The 15,103-nt window shown below is 37.1% G+C and overlaps 4 protein-coding genes and 1 non-coding gene across 7 annotated transcripts; 3 read left to right on the top strand and 2 right to left on the bottom strand.

Moving 5' to 3' along the window:
• Positions 1-3,306: 3,306 nt before the first annotated feature.
• Positions 3,307-6,857, bottom strand: LOC114763030 (tetraspanin-19). The gene is made up of 6 exons (XM_028952626.1): positions 6,559-6,857; positions 6,019-6,118; positions 5,348-5,428; positions 5,072-5,176; positions 4,315-4,504; positions 3,307-3,646 (listed from the first exon to the last, which is right to left on the bottom strand). Exons 1-5 carry the CDS (start codon positions 6,726-6,728, stop codon positions 4,343-4,345), a joined length of 618 nt encoding a protein of 205 aa, XP_028808459.1. The 5' UTR covers positions 6,729-6,857; the 3' UTR covers positions 3,307-3,646; positions 4,315-4,342.
• A 141-nt stretch (positions 6,858-6,998) lies between these two features.
• TRNAV-UAC (transfer RNA valine (anticodon UAC)) lies at positions 6,999-7,071 on the top strand. The gene has a single exon. It is a non-coding gene; the product is annotated as a tRNA-Val (tRNA).
• Positions 7,072-7,348: 277 nt separating this feature from the next.
• LOC114763031 (putative [ribosomal protein S18]-alanine N-acetyltransferase) lies at positions 7,349-8,319 on the bottom strand. The gene is made up of 2 exons (XM_028952628.1): positions 7,949-8,319; positions 7,349-7,703 (listed from the first exon to the last, which is right to left on the bottom strand). Exons 1-2 carry the CDS (start codon positions 8,190-8,192, stop codon positions 7,471-7,473), a joined length of 477 nt encoding a protein of 158 aa, XP_028808461.1. The 5' UTR covers positions 8,193-8,319; the 3' UTR covers positions 7,349-7,470.
• A 74-nt stretch (positions 8,320-8,393) lies between these two features.
• On the top strand, positions 8,394-11,622 carry LOC114763028 (uncharacterized). Of its 2 annotated transcripts, XM_028952625.1 has the most exons (5): positions 8,394-8,793; positions 9,062-9,146; positions 9,330-9,488; positions 10,023-10,238; positions 11,171-11,622. In XM_028952625.1, the coding sequence occupies exons 1-5, from the start codon at positions 8,714-8,716 to the stop codon at positions 11,510-11,512; spliced, it is 882 nt and encodes a 293-aa protein (XP_028808458.1). In that variant the 5' UTR covers positions 8,394-8,713; the 3' UTR covers positions 11,513-11,622. The 2 variants fall into 2 exon arrangements, with proteins under 2 accessions (XP_028808458.1, XP_028808457.1); XM_028952624.1 differs by having other exon boundaries at positions 8,397-9,146.
• Positions 11,623-12,204: 582 nt separating this feature from the next.
• On the top strand, positions 12,205-15,097 carry LOC114763071 (uncharacterized). Of its 2 annotated transcripts, XM_028952672.1 has the most exons (4): positions 12,205-14,194; positions 14,318-14,581; positions 14,775-14,894; positions 14,984-15,097. In XM_028952672.1, the coding sequence occupies exon 1, from the start codon at positions 13,023-13,025 to the stop codon at positions 14,133-14,135; it is 1,113 nt and encodes a 370-aa protein (XP_028808505.1). In that variant the 5' UTR covers positions 12,205-13,022; the 3' UTR covers positions 14,136-14,194; positions 14,318-14,581; positions 14,775-14,894; positions 14,984-15,097. The 2 variants fall into 2 exon arrangements, with proteins under 2 accessions (XP_028808505.1, XP_028808506.1); XM_028952673.1 differs by lacking the exon at positions 14,984-15,097 and having other exon boundaries at positions 14,775-14,895.
• The last annotated feature ends 6 nt before the right edge of the window (positions 15,098-15,103 follow it).

Raw genomic sequence — 15,103 nt, forward strand, 5'->3', positions numbered from 1 at the left:
CGTTAAGGGGTCTTCGGGGGATCTTATAATATGACGCTGGGTCAGGCGGAAACTTTTTATCACTTCTCAATCCCTTGGTTTGGGAATTATTTGCAGAAAATGCCCCTGAGTTGGGTCCCATCGGTAGTTAAGGCGTTAATTTCGCATGTGCGCGAGTGTGTGTTACTGTTCTGTACGTCGGAGGTAGAAGGGTGTGTTTGTCATTTCAGGCTAAGGAGAATCTGTCCTGCCGTTATTCTCGTTTTTTAATGAAACGGTCGAATCCGGGAATAAGATAGAAACGCTCTAAAAAACGACATCGATTCACACTCCCGGCAAGAAAACGCGGTTCATTATGTCGACTTATTTCCTTCCATATTCTTTTCATCAACCTTCCTCCATCAATATTAATTAATAAATATATAATAAGCCGTCCCAATCCTATTCATAGATTTTAAATCACATAATTGATTATTCAAACGTCATTTAATGTACGAAATAATGTTTATGTTTTTTATATAAAAATAATATCTAACCTCTAATTTTGTATATCAATTTCTTGCTTCCAATCATTAATGATTAATTTATAGATTTTTCTTCTTTTGATTGTCTTGCCTTGCATTTGTTCAGAAGGGAAAATTTTCCAAAACCACGAAAGCTTTCCTACATTTCGACAAATACATGTGCTTTTTTCATTAATCAATTTTGGTTCAATAATTGACAATATGACAAAAACACATGGGGGCATTTTTTATTTTTCTGACATATAAAAAAGAGGCACCAAAGAAAGCATCAAGTGAGTTGATTTACATGTCTATAATTGAGAAAATTACGGATGAGTTTCTGAATTATTGGGTATAGTGTCCTTATCTATCACGCAAGCACTTTCATAGCTTTTTTGTATTTATGCATAATGGTGGGCTATCCCCTGTTATAGAAACAAATTCAAATTTGCATTACAGCAGCTTTACGTATTATTATTATGTTATAGGAAAAGGTAAGTGCCATTATGCAAACCAGACTAACATAAATAAAGTAAAACTAGCAGAGTCAAATACTCAAATTTTTGTGTTTCTTCTAATGTTTGATCCGTTAGTTTTTCATTCAATATTCTTCAGAAGGAGATATGTAGAGAGGGATGTGAGAAGACAGAGATAGATAGGTGAATGATGTAATTCATACTGTACGTTTGGTTATACAGAAAGGGAAAGGATTTGGTTAAAACTTAAAACAATGGAAACAAGGTAGTTACATTTCCTCCTTTGGTTAAAATAAAGTGAAGGAATTTTCTCTTCCTTTCCTTTCCATTCATCTCCTTCGAATTGAGAAAATTTGGGGAAATAATTAAAATCTCTTCACTTCCCTCACTTTCGCTCCTATCCCAAAAATACCTCCCCTCATCTTTCCTACAATAGAATCTCTTTCATCCCCGTGAACCAAACACTATATTTCCTCCTCTTCAAAATATAAACTAAACTTTGTTAAAGAGATTTGGTTTTTATAAGATAACATTTACTTTTGTCTAGGTATTAAATGAGTTTTTTACAATTTTATCCCCATACATTCTCTTTCCTCTTTGATTCATTTATTGCATCTTTTACTTATTTTCTTCATTAATAATGGTATATCTGAAAAAAAATACATGGTTTACATATTTATTGTTTCAAACTGATTTTAACTAGTTTTTTTATAAACATAAATGGATAAAGTTTAGCTTATATTTTGAATCGAAAAGAGTACTAAAGAATTATTGAGATCAGACTTGTGAGCCCTCCAGTGTAATTTTCCCTTGCATTTGTTTATTATTCTGTTATATCATATATGTAATCAATAACACTGTAAAAATTTTGGATCTTGGTCGTTATATTTCAATGCCGGGGATGAACTGTTCAGAAATATGCAGTCTTAGCCTGCCAGAAGAGAGGGGAGGGTACGTTTGTGATAGATCCAAGGCCGACAGGTGTGGAAGCTAGGTTTGACTATCTAGGTAGCCAAGTAATTATTGATTGTTATCATGGAAAGTGGAAAACAAGTACTACTACTTGCTACTACAAATTTCTTAGACACGGTTTTCTGTAACTTCTAAAGAAATGATCTTCGTTTTGATTTTCCCTGCATGCTTCCAGAAAAACGAACGAGACAAATAAGTCGCCGGCAGACGACCTTTCGCTGAACTAGACCCAGCAATTCGTTTTCTAATTCATAATTAATTTCAAATTAGCAGGAACGTAATGTCTTTTATATTGAATATACAATTTTTATACGTTATCATTACATAACATTCCCACCAACTCACACTTCCTATTATTAATTAACTCACCCGCTTGATGATGATATATATTCTCGGGTTCCTTGATTACCGGAGAAGTAGTTGCTATGCAAATCTGGAAGAAGCACACAGCTTTTGAAAATGAAGCATCAAAGTAAGTGAAACTAAGAAACTCAATGGAGGAAAAAAGATTTTGTTTGACGAGAACATGTGCTTTTGAGACAGGCATATGAATTATGAGTAGTCTTTCTCGCTTTTGTATGGTTTTGCCGCTTAACTGTCTATGGTAGACAAAATGAAAGTTTTCACACACGTATGCACTTCTTGAGGTGCACATAGTTTAATGTGATCTTAATATTTTATTCTAATACTCTGTGAGTCAGAAGGGCATGCCGAAGCAGTATTACTTTAATGCTGCTAAAAAAGTGGTCTGGATCATATGTTTAATAAAGTATGGTTGAAGTGGTAGTTAAAGCAGCTTTTTCAAGGCATGTGACTGCGAAGTGTGAATCCATTCGGCAGACAGGATTAGATATGTTCCAAAAACGACGAATAAGACATAACCGGGAAGCCATTTCAAGATGGATCTAATTATTAAAATTTCGAAATAGATAAAACTGCGTTAATTGTAAATGCTAATCTAAGATAAGTCATTGGTAGGTGCTCTCATATGGATTCAAATCGATTATCCAATTTCTTGTAATCCCAAAGTGTTAGTTGATATAACGATATTTATGTTGCTTGGTATTTTTGCTCAAACTTGAGTCTTGCTTTTGGTAAAGCGAAGTTGAAAAGAAAAGGCCAGCTTGTACAAGCTTCCCTTGTTATCTCCCTTCTCCATCACTATGGAAGCTTTCAATTGACTTTACGGGTTGTCCAGACCACATTCTGTGTTTTCGATTCATTCTCCACTTGAGTTGGCTAGCCTCACAGGTGCCCAGAGGCATGATACCAATCACATTTCTTTTAAAAAGCAAAACGAATGAAATATCTGTAAGGTGATCGACTAGCTCAAGTATTCACGTGGGTGCTTCAAGCAGATATCATACTCTTCAATCTTTGGTCATAATGGGAACATGAATTGCCACCAAGTAATTCAAAGAATATTTATTCACGTGTTGATCTGACATCCAGCTATGAGCTATATTGCTTTCAACAGAAGGTGCAGGGAGATATTAAGAGGTTCGGGACTTTATTCACTACAAGACACTGATCAATACAATGCAATAAAGAGCATGTTATATGCCATGAGTATGGTGTAAGAGATTCCTTATAAGGTGAGATAGTTTGGTTTTCCCCAATCGATTCAATAGCTGTTCCATTTCCAGCTGATGGTCTGAAAGAGACTTGTTTTGCCTTTCTGTAACAAACTCCAAATGCTGGGCTGATGGGCTCCAACTGAACAAGATTATGACAATTTAAGGAAGAAGGAAACAGTCAAATAAGGGAATCACAGTAGGCACCAAATGGCTTAATGTGCCAACAAAAAACTAGAATTAAACTTGAGTAAACCTACGTATAATTCCCATTATGTCTTTTAAATTTCTGTTCATTGCACAATTGATTTATTTATTTTTTAGTGTTGGACAATCATGGAAATATGCTTCATCAACAAGATATATAGGTTACCGCAAATAATATGGAAACCCACAGTAGCAAATGCCTTAGGCGCATATTGGCCCCAGGGTGTTCTACTTTCTCAAGTTATTCGTACAGTATTTGAACTCAATGCACACCATAACAACAACAACAACAATCATCCTCGTCTTCCTATATTAGTTAGGACATAAGCAGCAGAAGTTTAAAATTTTTATATTGGTTATATTGTTACATCTTACAAATAAGTTTCTAGGCACTTAAGAGATTGAGTTTTTCACGTATTAAGTAGCATCTTCAAGATGCGGTCAGATATGAAATCATTTTCCAAACTTCTAGTAATTTATCTATTGATCCAGACTCAAAGACAAGTGGCGCCAAGTTAAATCTAATATAAACAAATCTAAAATGAAGTTGCTGAACCTTGAACAAATCAATCCTGGTCAATCAAGAAACTAAATCAATTATACCTTGTTACTAATCTTTACATTCTTCTCATCATCTTTTCGATCCATATCCAGGATCAACAACAACATAAGGAGGTGGATAAGCAGGATTATTCAGGAGTGGAGCTCTTTCTGGAGCATATTCATCATCACTGTCATAACACTGATGAGGTCCGAGAGCTTTGAGTATCATTGCCAGTAATAAGGAAAGCCCCTGCATGCAGAAGACGCAGGCAGCTATCTATTGTTAGATTGAATTAAAAAAAATCATTCTCAAGTTTTAAAGTTGATCATAAACAAAGGTAACCAAGTACAAAATGAAATATACTAGAGCTGATCATGTACAGCACTGACAATCATACAGATAACAGAAATGAGAGACACAATGTTAATTTCCATTTCTTTTGGCAATTAATTGTATGCAGTCACACACTTCAATTTCTTAATCATGAATCTATGTATCCAAGTAACTAAAATCCAAGCAGAACAAACCAAGCACAATAAAAGATAGCATAACTTCTATGAGGAACAATAGAGCAGTGGGGCTTCAACTTTCTAAATTTATATCAAAGACATGCAAATTCATCTCTATCTTAAATGACAAAATAGTAAAAAACTTTAAACCACCAATTTTAAGCTTCTGCTAGTTGAATGAGCATATATTATACAGTAAACAAGTTGACTACATAGTTAGAAATTCTGCAATAAAGACTCACCAAGTGTCACAATCTAAAGGGCAGGAGAGTAAGCAAGAGTGCAAGACAAGGACAGAGATATTTACCTGTACAATAACAATTGACAGGCCTACCCATTTGCACATTTCAAAGTTTGACTTGAGAAAATTCTTGAACCGATCCAAATTTCCCACCGGATCCTTTGGAAAGTCCTGATTTCAATTTTGAAGCCAAAAAGATCATAACACATGAGGCCAATAAAAAAGAAAAAGAAGAGATCATAACATGGCATAAATCAAACTAATACAAACATTGAATAAAAACCCATATAAAACTACTGAAACAACAAAACACGCTATCAAGAAATGCTTGTCATGACAAACCTTCTCCCAGTCCCGGTTTAGAAGTACATCAACAGTAACTGCAGCCTCTAGCATGAGGAGTATGAGGATAAACAACATATACTGTTATGAGTTAAGAAGAACAGGAAAATAACAACATCATGTGCTCATTCTATGAGTAAAAAATTAGCCAGATTACTGATGAAATATATGTCTTCTAGTAATTGAACAAAGTATTGCTTAGTAATTTTCTTCTTTACTCAAAAGTTCCCCAGGTATTTGCTACCAAGTTTTTTTATTAAAAAAACATAAAATAGAAAAACTGTTTTTTGAAGCAATCAATCCTATGGGGGTGAGCTTAAAACAATATACACGTCTTACATATTTATTGGAGAAGCAAATAGTGTAGGTATAAAAAAACACCACTTATGTTCTGTCCAATACATATATAAACTCAGCATCAGCTGCTCTAAATTTTCAAGTATCCAAGGTGTCAAATGTTGGAAACCATCATAAGCTATGAAGGTGATATCAACAGAAAAGTTTATATTTGACAGGGAAAAGTGAAGGAACAAATATAAGTTGACAAGAAAGAGTAAGATCCTGAAAACTTTATTGTGGAGGAAAAGCCCAAGCTCTAAAGTGATTCTTAAAGTAGGGATGAGTGAAAGTAGCAGTCATATCCTTGACTAATAATTTCACGAAAAGGATACCAAGTAAAGGCAACATCCATTGGCAGTTTCAGCAGCGACATGACCACTGCAAGTGATCACACAGAAAGCAACTCCAAGGCCCAGGAACGTGTAAATGAACCTGATTGAAAAGAATATTTCATTCTTGATGAGTCAATATGAACTAGAAATCTAAGATCCATATCCTACCCAGTCCCAGCACTCCTATTCAATCAGTTAAACGTATTACTAAACTCAGCAAAATTATTAGTGCTCTTTCCTCCAGTTACCCCCGGGAAGTGAATAACAAAGCGAACATGGGATTCAAGTTATTCAATAATTGCTTGAACACGCGAAATGTTAAGGAAAGTAATTTATGTGAATTAATTAAATCAGACAAATTTTCTGTCCCAAACAACATCAAGGTCCAAACACGGAAATTTGTTTTCTTCTGCCCCCGGTTATCTATCATTTGATCAAACGGTGATAATACCAGAAGAAGGCCTTAATTCTCCTCTTTACTCCGCTAGAAGCGCCTTGAACAAGAAGAAAAAGAGACGACGAAAAAGACAAAATTCCTACCAGGGAGCAGGGTAATCAGAATCTCCACCAAACGGAAGCTCGCCTGTCTCCCTCTGCCAATACCTAATCATCCATACAGCATATAGAATCATGGCTAACCCAGCCATTCCAATGACCGAGTTCACCAGCTTCAATATCGATTGAATGCAGCTCCTCACCACATTCGCCATTTTGTTCCCGAAATTCAATTCGTCAGAATCAGAAAAGAACCTCAACTTCCCCGTATGAAAAATAAAATTTACAATGAACAATCAACGAAACCCCTGATCAAATTTAGGGCTCCGTTGCTTAACACAGAAGGCGAAAGAGGTTTTGGCGGTTTGCAATTATCTCAACGAATTTATGGTCCCGAAATTTAGTAATTATGACGTCATGCTCCAAAGTTTGCTTGAGATTAAACAAGCATCCACTTAGTTTTGGCACGCCGAGGGAACAACAAGGTTGCTGTGGTGTAGTGGTTATCACGTTAGTCTTACACACTAAAGGTCCCCAGTTCGATCCTGGGCAGCAACAATTAGTTTGTTTTTCGAAAAAATTTTTCGCCAAACACTCTAAAAACGCCGGCCAAAAAAAGAGAAAGTGTTATAGTGGGTTTGTTTTTCTGGTTTAAACGGACTTGTGCCAAATCTAATTTGTCAATTCTCGTATTGCTTCGAAGTTCTTCCCAAAGCACATTTGAGATTAAAAATTGCTAATTTGCTATCCAAACAGACTCAGTCGAAGAAATAGTTCCCCGGGGGGGGGGGGGACACAGAAGTATGCTTTTCATATGTCCAACGAATGTTAAACATGGGTATGAAAATTTCTTCTTCAATATTGACTAAAATCCTCAAAAATTCAGCATTCAGAAAATTACAACAGAGCTAGTAAAAAGTAAAAACTACAATAGAAAGTGCTTAATTAGCCAGTGCGTTAATTGGCGTCGTCCAAATCCAAGTACATTCTATAAGCATTTCGATCAGAGGAGTAGTACCCTTCGATCAAAGCGTCGACCTGGAAGCCTCGCTTCTTGTAAAGTGTCAAGGCTGGAGTCCTCGTGGGATCAACATGAAGCAATATGCGAGCGACTTTCCTTGTTCTGCATTTCTCTATTGCTGCCTTTAGCAGAATCTCCCCATGGCCTTGCCTCCTCCATTGCTCCTTCACTAGTAAAACCACAATATGGTAATACCCAGGTCAGGAAATTGTGCCGGTGAGGCCAGATGAATATCTATATTTACATATAATATACAAAATCCAATAAAGCACGATGACTTGCTATGTAAAGTTTCGACATTTTTTAGTTGTGTATTTTCATCAAACGCCTTATGGTCGTGAACCAGGCTGAAACAACAATGCAAAACCCAACATGAAAAGTAGAAAACTCGATATAGGAAGAGGAAGTTGAAACCTGCCAGCTTTGTGATAGAGGCGTACAAGGAAGAAGGCCACGAATACATGACATAGCCTATAATTTCTCCATCCACGTCAAGGTAAAGCAATCCAGAGTTCTTCTTTCTCAGTTCTTGGTCAAAGAACGTAGCAAGTGATTCATGTTTGGGAAATATTTTTCTCTCCAATTTCACAATCTCCGCCACTATCTTATCCCAGTCGCCGGAGTTACTATGAAGCTCTACAATGGCACTTGGCGCCATGAATGGTTCACCTAGATGACCGTTCGTTAGTGAGTTTTCAGTTCACTTTCTACAAAACGAGCATTTTAAGCCCTCTCCACCGCGTATTATATATGCAATGGATGGATGTACAATAAGTAAAATGAATTAGATTAATTGTGTGTAATATATTAATAAAGATAAAATATAATTACCCCACCACTATCCGAGTATCTGACCTCTCCCAGAGTCTCTCTGCTTGGTTGCCTTTGACATGAGTCTCCCCCCGGACATGAGAAAGAATCCCGTGTCACCAAGTTTCAAGAGATTCAGATTCCCCCTCTACCATGTAACGAAGGGTGAGCCATCAAGGTTTGAGAATCTGCCATGGTTTTCGTCATCCGCAGGGAAGTTCTGCGTTTGAAATGCTGGACATGAAAACGTAGGAGGAGGCTGAAGACTGCGGCTCTTGGCTTCTCTGTGGAAGTCACGAGCTCTGGTGGCCCGCCTGAGGAGGAGCGATTGGAAGAGGAGAAAAAGAAAGGTTCTTCGATTACTGCGGTATGGATCCTGCTGATTATCCTTTTCCTTCCTTTCCGTTGGATACTGGACGGATGGATTCGGCGTGGGTCCCATGGATTGTGTATCCTTCCTAATCCTTTCCTTTCGCTGCAATTTAAGTATAACAAGTACAGAATCCTTCAGTTATTTGTTCTTATTTATCCCCGCTGCCCTTTTTAGTGGGGAGGTTGTCTATCGTTGAACGAAGGTAAGATGTCATCGATGCGATGGCCACTTCTATATTCTTCACCGCCGTCTTCACGGAGCACTAAATTCGTCAGACACTTTACTAAACCGCTTCACTGCTCTCTGTTCTCCACTAATCAGCTCACTTGTTCCTTACAACCCAGATGCGGTGCCACTCTCAGCTATCGCCCTTCTTTCAAGATCTCCTGCAAAAGAAGTAAAGCCACTCAAGAGGACGGGCTTCCTCAGGTAAATAGGAAAAATAAAGTCTAGCTTCTTATTTTGTCTGATTCTTCACTTGCTGCTACTCTCATTTGAATGTGATTAATAAGCTCTACGCACCAAAGTTGGTGTATTTTGGTGTTGTTTAGCATTCTCATGTGCAGAATTATCAAAATATGTCGGCTTATTCGTTATTCCATATTGTAATAGGGATTCTCGGTATTGCCAGGGGACAGTCCATGGGAGGGTGGGATCCTTTGGAGCACTTTTGCTTTCTACGTGTTCAGCGTGCATGTTCCTTTGAGTTTTGGAGGGTTACCTGCGATTGCCTGGATAATGGGGAAGAATCGTCTTAGTCCACAAACTGAGGTGAGTTTTTTTGTCTGTTGCTTTCCTAGTTACTGATCAGGAATTATCTCCCTAACTTTTATTGAGAAAGAAGAAATGAATGAAAAATGAGTTGCTTTTAAGTTTTTCTATATGTCATCTATTTGCGTCTCTTGTTAGTGTTCATACCCACTGTTCTCCTCTTGTTTGGATTGCTACATTCATTTCATGATTTGACAGTGAATTTGTCATTTGTTTGTGCTGGTAAGAGTTTGGATTCACACTTATCACATGGATAGGGCCATAACCAGCTATGCGACTGAGTTTGCTCGGCTCAATTTCATATAGCATGTTGAAGGTGACTTCATTTTTAAACACAATGACGGTCATCAGTATAGTGTACACTTGTTTAAGTATTCACTGCAACTTCTGTTCATTGTCTGATGCAAAATGCTAGAGATGGTCTTCAACCTTTATATATTTAGCTTCGGATTCTGAACTTTAATTTTGATATCAAATTTCTGAATATATTTCGAACACATATTCTAACGACTCCTTCGAAATTCACCGATGCAGATCCTAGGAATTCTTTTTATTCAAATCCTCGAGCTTAATGGAGCATTATTTTTACTGAAGTACATGGCTAAGCCGCAATATAAGCTTCCAAATTTCTTCAAAAGTAGCGGATTAGTTGACAGGAATTGGGTTTTGGCATCAGCAGTGGGATTCGGAGTTCTTGTGCTTCTGCTTTATCTACTATCACTCATTGAAAGCAAGTTATTTGGCCCCACGGTTAGTCGTGTTTGTCTTTTGCTTTGCATTTTACTTCTGCAGAGTCAATTATGAATCATCTTCCACATTTGTTAACAATCCTCCTCTCATTGCTATGGTACTACCTCCGGTCCTATTTATAAGAGTTAGTTGATTGATTTGAGAAGATTAAGGAAGTAAGTTGAGTTAGTTATTTGTCCTAAATAAGTGTTGTATTTCCTAAAATATCCTTACTAATCAAGCGTATTAGCTAGAATTACTATTGTTAGAATGACTACTTTGAAAAAATATATATAAATATAAGAGACAAAGTGGATTGAGATCTTATATTTAGGATCAAAATAAAAGTCAAATAAGATCTTATATTAAGGACCAGAGGTAGTATCTGCGAATGTTAGAGTTGAACTCTGTTCATAAATATCCATAGTCTTCTATTTCTATGTGGCATCTAACACGCTAGTAAGGGGAAAACTTGTTAAATTATGTATCTGCTTTGTAAGTATATGGATATAAGTAAGATCTTGTATCAAACTGACATGTTCCATTTGATAATGGAAAGAGTGCTTTTGAAAAAAATAACCAGAAATTAATTATTGATTAGCATATTGCTTAGTTGTGAAAGACTGAAAGCCTTGTCTTCTGAATCTTAAACAATTGCCCAGTTGGCAGTTCTTGAAGATTCTCATGCATTCCTGTAATGTTAAATAGTTCACTTCAAATTGTGTCATTGAATTTTAAAATGAAAATAACAACATTCTGACTAAACACACTGAAAATTATCATTTCCTCCTGCTACACTTGTTTATTGAAAATGCCAGCGAAGCTGAGGACTTAGTGATAGCCAGCCATTAAGACAGATTCGAAGTCCGTATAGTGAATGAAATTTGTGGAGACCTAAATATGTTTCGTAGGAATTATCGTTTGAAGTTATGAGAAATTTGTTGTTAGTGCAGCCTGTGAGCAGCCCCGTATTGAAGGAGATCCTCTTAAGCAGTGATGTCTCGAGAGTAGCCAGCGTCATGTTTTACTGTATTGTCTGTCCCCTTCTGGAGGAAATTGTTTACAGAGGGTTTATGCTAACATCACTTTCCCCCACCATGGGATGGCTAAAAGCAGTTGCTCTGAGTTCAGCCATTTTCGGTGCAATTCACTTCTCTGTTGGGAGCTTTCTGCATTTGTTCACTGTTGGCTGTGTCCTTGGCTGCTCCTATTGCTGGACTGGGAATTTGAAGTCTCCCTTTCTCATACATTCCTTGTACAATGCTTTAACTTTGATGATATCCTATTTGTATTAAACACAGATTTCTTTTTCTATTTTTTTTTTCAAATTCAAAATGATAAATAAAGAATGCTGTATGGACTTCACGTGATTGTTTACTTTGTTTATGTTCATCTTTCCACCTAACTTTGGTTACTTTTCTGAACTAACCATTGTTCTATAATGTTTGTATTTGAACTAACACCCTCCTTTCAATCCACGTTAAGTTTAAAGATTATAATAATCGTCATCACGACAATTGAAGCAAAGTACCTCAATCTCATTACTGTAATTCTCCTGTGCAAGACTATTAATTTTTTCAGACCATGTGCTGCTTTTTAAACTCACATTTCATCCTGGACTGTTTATAAGACGGGCTTCTCTAATTTAAGATGAATTTAAAAAAGAAAATAAATGATTATCAAGTAAAATCAACAAAATATACGCAATATTCTTTTATAGAAATTATAACTTTATTTTTATCAATACCTTTTACTAAGATTTAAAAAGTTCTAAATTAGTATTCTGAGGAAAATATGATTTTTTTATAACAAGTGTGAATTTTGTAAAATAAATTCTCCTATTTAAGAGTAAGATTATTATGAACACCCAAACGCCCTGGTGGGGAGGGGAGTTAACCTGGTTACGCAATCCCAATGAAGGTGGGGGGTGAGAATTGAGGACAAATCCAATAAACTTTTGAGCATCTTACGTTCAAAATTCGAATCTTGATGTCTTGTCCGTCTCTCCGGTCAACTAATAAGATATTTCTCCATCATCACCGTCCGTTATAATTACTTTATTTCTTAATTCAATGCAATGGCAGGTAGATAATTGATATTATCATAATATTCCTCGCTTCTAATGTAATCTCAAATTTCGGTTAAGATTAGTTGTCTTTCTCGATTCCCATTTTCCTTCTTCCCTCTAAATTTCCCCCCCTTTCTCTCGTTCTCTCTCCCTCGAAACCCCTTTCGATTTCAAATTCTCTGCTGGAAATGGAGATGGCAATGGAGGATTCGCTCTCGCATGAGGTTCTCTCTATGGATCTTCAGGCGTTCCCCGGAGATGGAAGAGCCCGGCGATTACCCAATAATTTAATACCGTGTACGATCCGAATATGTGCTTTGGCAGTGGCCTGCTAAGGTTCTATCTCCAAGGTTTCTGTGTTTATTTTTCCCATAGGTATTTCGTTGTTCGCTGTTCCTGCCTACTCCTGATTCCGACTGTTGGATAATTCCTTCACTAGTTCTCGGTTTATTCGTTTCTGAATTGATACTGTTCGTCTGATTATGTTTGTGTAAACTTGGATATTAGTAACTACCGTGTCGACAGGAAGTGTGCTTTTGCAGAATTTAGAATTTCTTTAATTATATCGTGGAACTTGGATTCCCTAGGGTTTAGAACCCGGCATACAATTTCACTTGTCTGTAACAGTAATCTCGAAATTACTTTAGGCTTGAGTGAAATTGTTGCTGGATTTGCATCTTCTTCAGTGTGCCTTGGGTCTTGAGGTTTGAATGTGAACTTTTGGTCGGGAAGTTTGAATGGCTGGAAAGTTGGAATTAGGGTTTCCAAAGGCTAGTGCTTGTAGTCTAAGGGAGCAACTCGCTAGGAAGATATTACATACTGTGAGATCCCAAGGGCATCCTTATGTTGACCTACGTGAAAATGGGAAAAAATTCATATATTTCTGCACCCTTTGTCTTGCTCCCTGTTACAGTGATACTGCACTGTTTGATCACTTGAAAGGTAATCTTCACATGGAGAGGCTATCTACTGCTAAAGTTACCCTTCTAGGACCTAATCCGTGGCCTTTTAATGATGGCATTGTCTTCTTTGACACCTCAATTAAAAATGATGACGACTTGCCAAATACGAATTCTAAGCAAAAGAGACTGTTGGAATATACTAACAACGACAACAATCTTGCTATTGTGAAGTTTGGTGAAAATCTGAATTCCTGTGATGACAATCATGCTGAGGTTGATGAAGTTAATTGTGGCATAAAGTACTTAGAGTCAGGTGCAGTTCATTCAGATCTTCAACTAAGTTCAACCAATGATGCAGTGAATGAGGATTGCACTCTTGTGATTCCTCATGCACTGATTGGCGACAAAACTTCTGACTTACAAGCTAGAGAGGTTGGTTTGGCCAAGATTGCTGCAAGGTTCTTTGAGAAGGATGGTGGTTTGAATGGGATTAGAAGAATATGGTGTGAATGGTTAGGAAAAGATACTGATGGTCATCTAGTTGGTTCTGTGGTTCCAGAGCACAATTTTGCTATAATTATTTTCTCTTACCATTCTGATTTGGGTCGGAATGGATCACTAGAGGAGTTAAAGTCCTTGTTACCATCTACTTCTATGACAGAACCAGAGAATGAGAGCAGCAGCAGTCAAAAGAGAAAGAAATCATTTTCTGATCCTGAGGATATTAGTGATTCTTTGAGCAATCAGTATGATTCATCAGTGGAAGACTCTTCAGCTTCTAACAGTGCCACCTCAAGATTGGCCCTGGGTCAAATTGACAATCAACTTCTCCAAACCAGGTTCATTTCAAGCAAGGCTTTAAGGAAAGAATTGAGACGGCAGCAGCGATTAGCGGCAGAGAAAATGTGTGATATCTGTAAACAAAAATGCTTCCTGGTAAAGATGTAGCAACACTTTTTAATTCGAAGACCAGGAGACTAGCTTGCAGTAGTCGGAATAGCACTGGGGTAAGACATTTTGCTAATCTGTCATTCATGTTTCTGATATCAAGCTTGATTGAAAGTTTGGTATTCAAACATTATCTCTCTAAATTTGGAAAAGGAATTTCATTTCACGATTATTACTTGCAGGCGTTTCACTTGTTTCATGCATCCTGCCTTGTACACTGGATACTGATGTGTGAATTTGACATGATCACCAGTCGTGTTGCCTTTCCAAAAGTCAGAAGAAAAACCAAGAGAAAGATGGGAGCAAATGTTAATCAAAATGGAAAAGACTATGATATGAAAGCTGCTAGAGGGAAAATAAATTCTGTGTTCTGTCCAGAGTGCCAGGGTACAGGTATCATCATTGAGGGGGATCAAGTGGAGCATGCACCTTTTTCTTTGTCTGAGGTTTGCTCATTTTACGACTCCCTCTCTTCTCTCACCCCAATTTATATCTTAGTTTTCTTCTGTTTCTTTGAAGCATTTGGATTTTTTTTTGGGCCTCAGCCCTTTCGTTTATTTTTATGGGAGACCAGTTAGCATCGAGGCAAATGTTCATTTGGAATTTATGATGCACTGTATCTTTTTGGTGTTTTGGCAGATGTTCAAATTAAAAATAAAGGCATGTGATGCACGTAGAGAATGGATAAAAAGTCCTGAACTTTTGCAGAATTGCTCGACTGGATTTCACTTTCCTGCACAATCTGAGGAAATAGGCCAGGTGCTCAAATATGTGCTTATAGTTTCATAAAGATGAAAATCAATATTGCATTATTAACATAATCTATTATGATCGATTTGCTTATATAGGAAAAAGTGAAGCCCATAAAATTGCTGCACTTCTATCGTGCTGATGAGAGAAGTTAGACACAGAAACACGATAGCCGTGGAATCTTAGCAATCGGCATTTTCAAATCTATCCCACATGAT

Source organism: Neltuma alba, unplaced genomic scaffold (assembly GCF_004799145.2).
Source record: "Neltuma alba isolate B1F8T4 unplaced genomic scaffold, ASM479914v2 tig00011251_pilon, whole genome shotgun sequence".
Taxonomy (NCBI): Eukaryota; Viridiplantae; Streptophyta; class Magnoliopsida; order Fabales; family Fabaceae; genus Neltuma; species Neltuma alba.

Coding starts and splice junctions, on each gene's coding strand:
- LOC114763030 (XM_028952626.1), bottom strand. CDS start 6,728: ATGGCGAATGTGGTGAGGAGCTGCATTCAATCGATATTGAAGCTGGTG. Junction 5,429..6,018: donor ATGGATGTTGCCTTTACTTG/GTATCCTTTTCG, acceptor AACTCATAACAG/TATATGTTGTTTATCCTCAT. Junction 4,505..5,071: donor TGTCAATTGTTATTGTACAG/GTAAATATCTCT, acceptor TTCTGCATGCAG/GGGCTTTCCTTATTACTGGC.
- LOC114763031 (XM_028952628.1), bottom strand. CDS start 8,192: ATGGCGCCAAGTGCCATTGTAGAGCTTCATAGTAACTCCGGCGACTGG. Junction 7,704..7,948: donor CTCTATCACAAAGCTGGCAG/GTTTCAACTTCC, acceptor TGGTTTTACTAG/TGAAGGAGCAATGGAGGAGG.
- LOC114763028 (XM_028952624.1), top strand. CDS start 8,925: ATGTCATCGATGCGATGGCCACTTCTATATTCTTCACCGCCGTCTTCA. Junction 9,147..9,329: donor AAGAGGACGGGCTTCCTCAG/GTAAATAGGAAA, acceptor ATATTGTAATAG/GGATTCTCGGTATTGCCAGG. Junction 9,489..10,022: donor GTCTTAGTCCACAAACTGAG/GTGAGTTTTTTT, acceptor TCACCGATGCAG/ATCCTAGGAATTCTTTTTAT.
- LOC114763071 (XM_028952672.1), top strand. CDS start 13,023: ATGGCTGGAAAGTTGGAATTAGGGTTTCCAAAGGCTAGTGCTTGTAGT.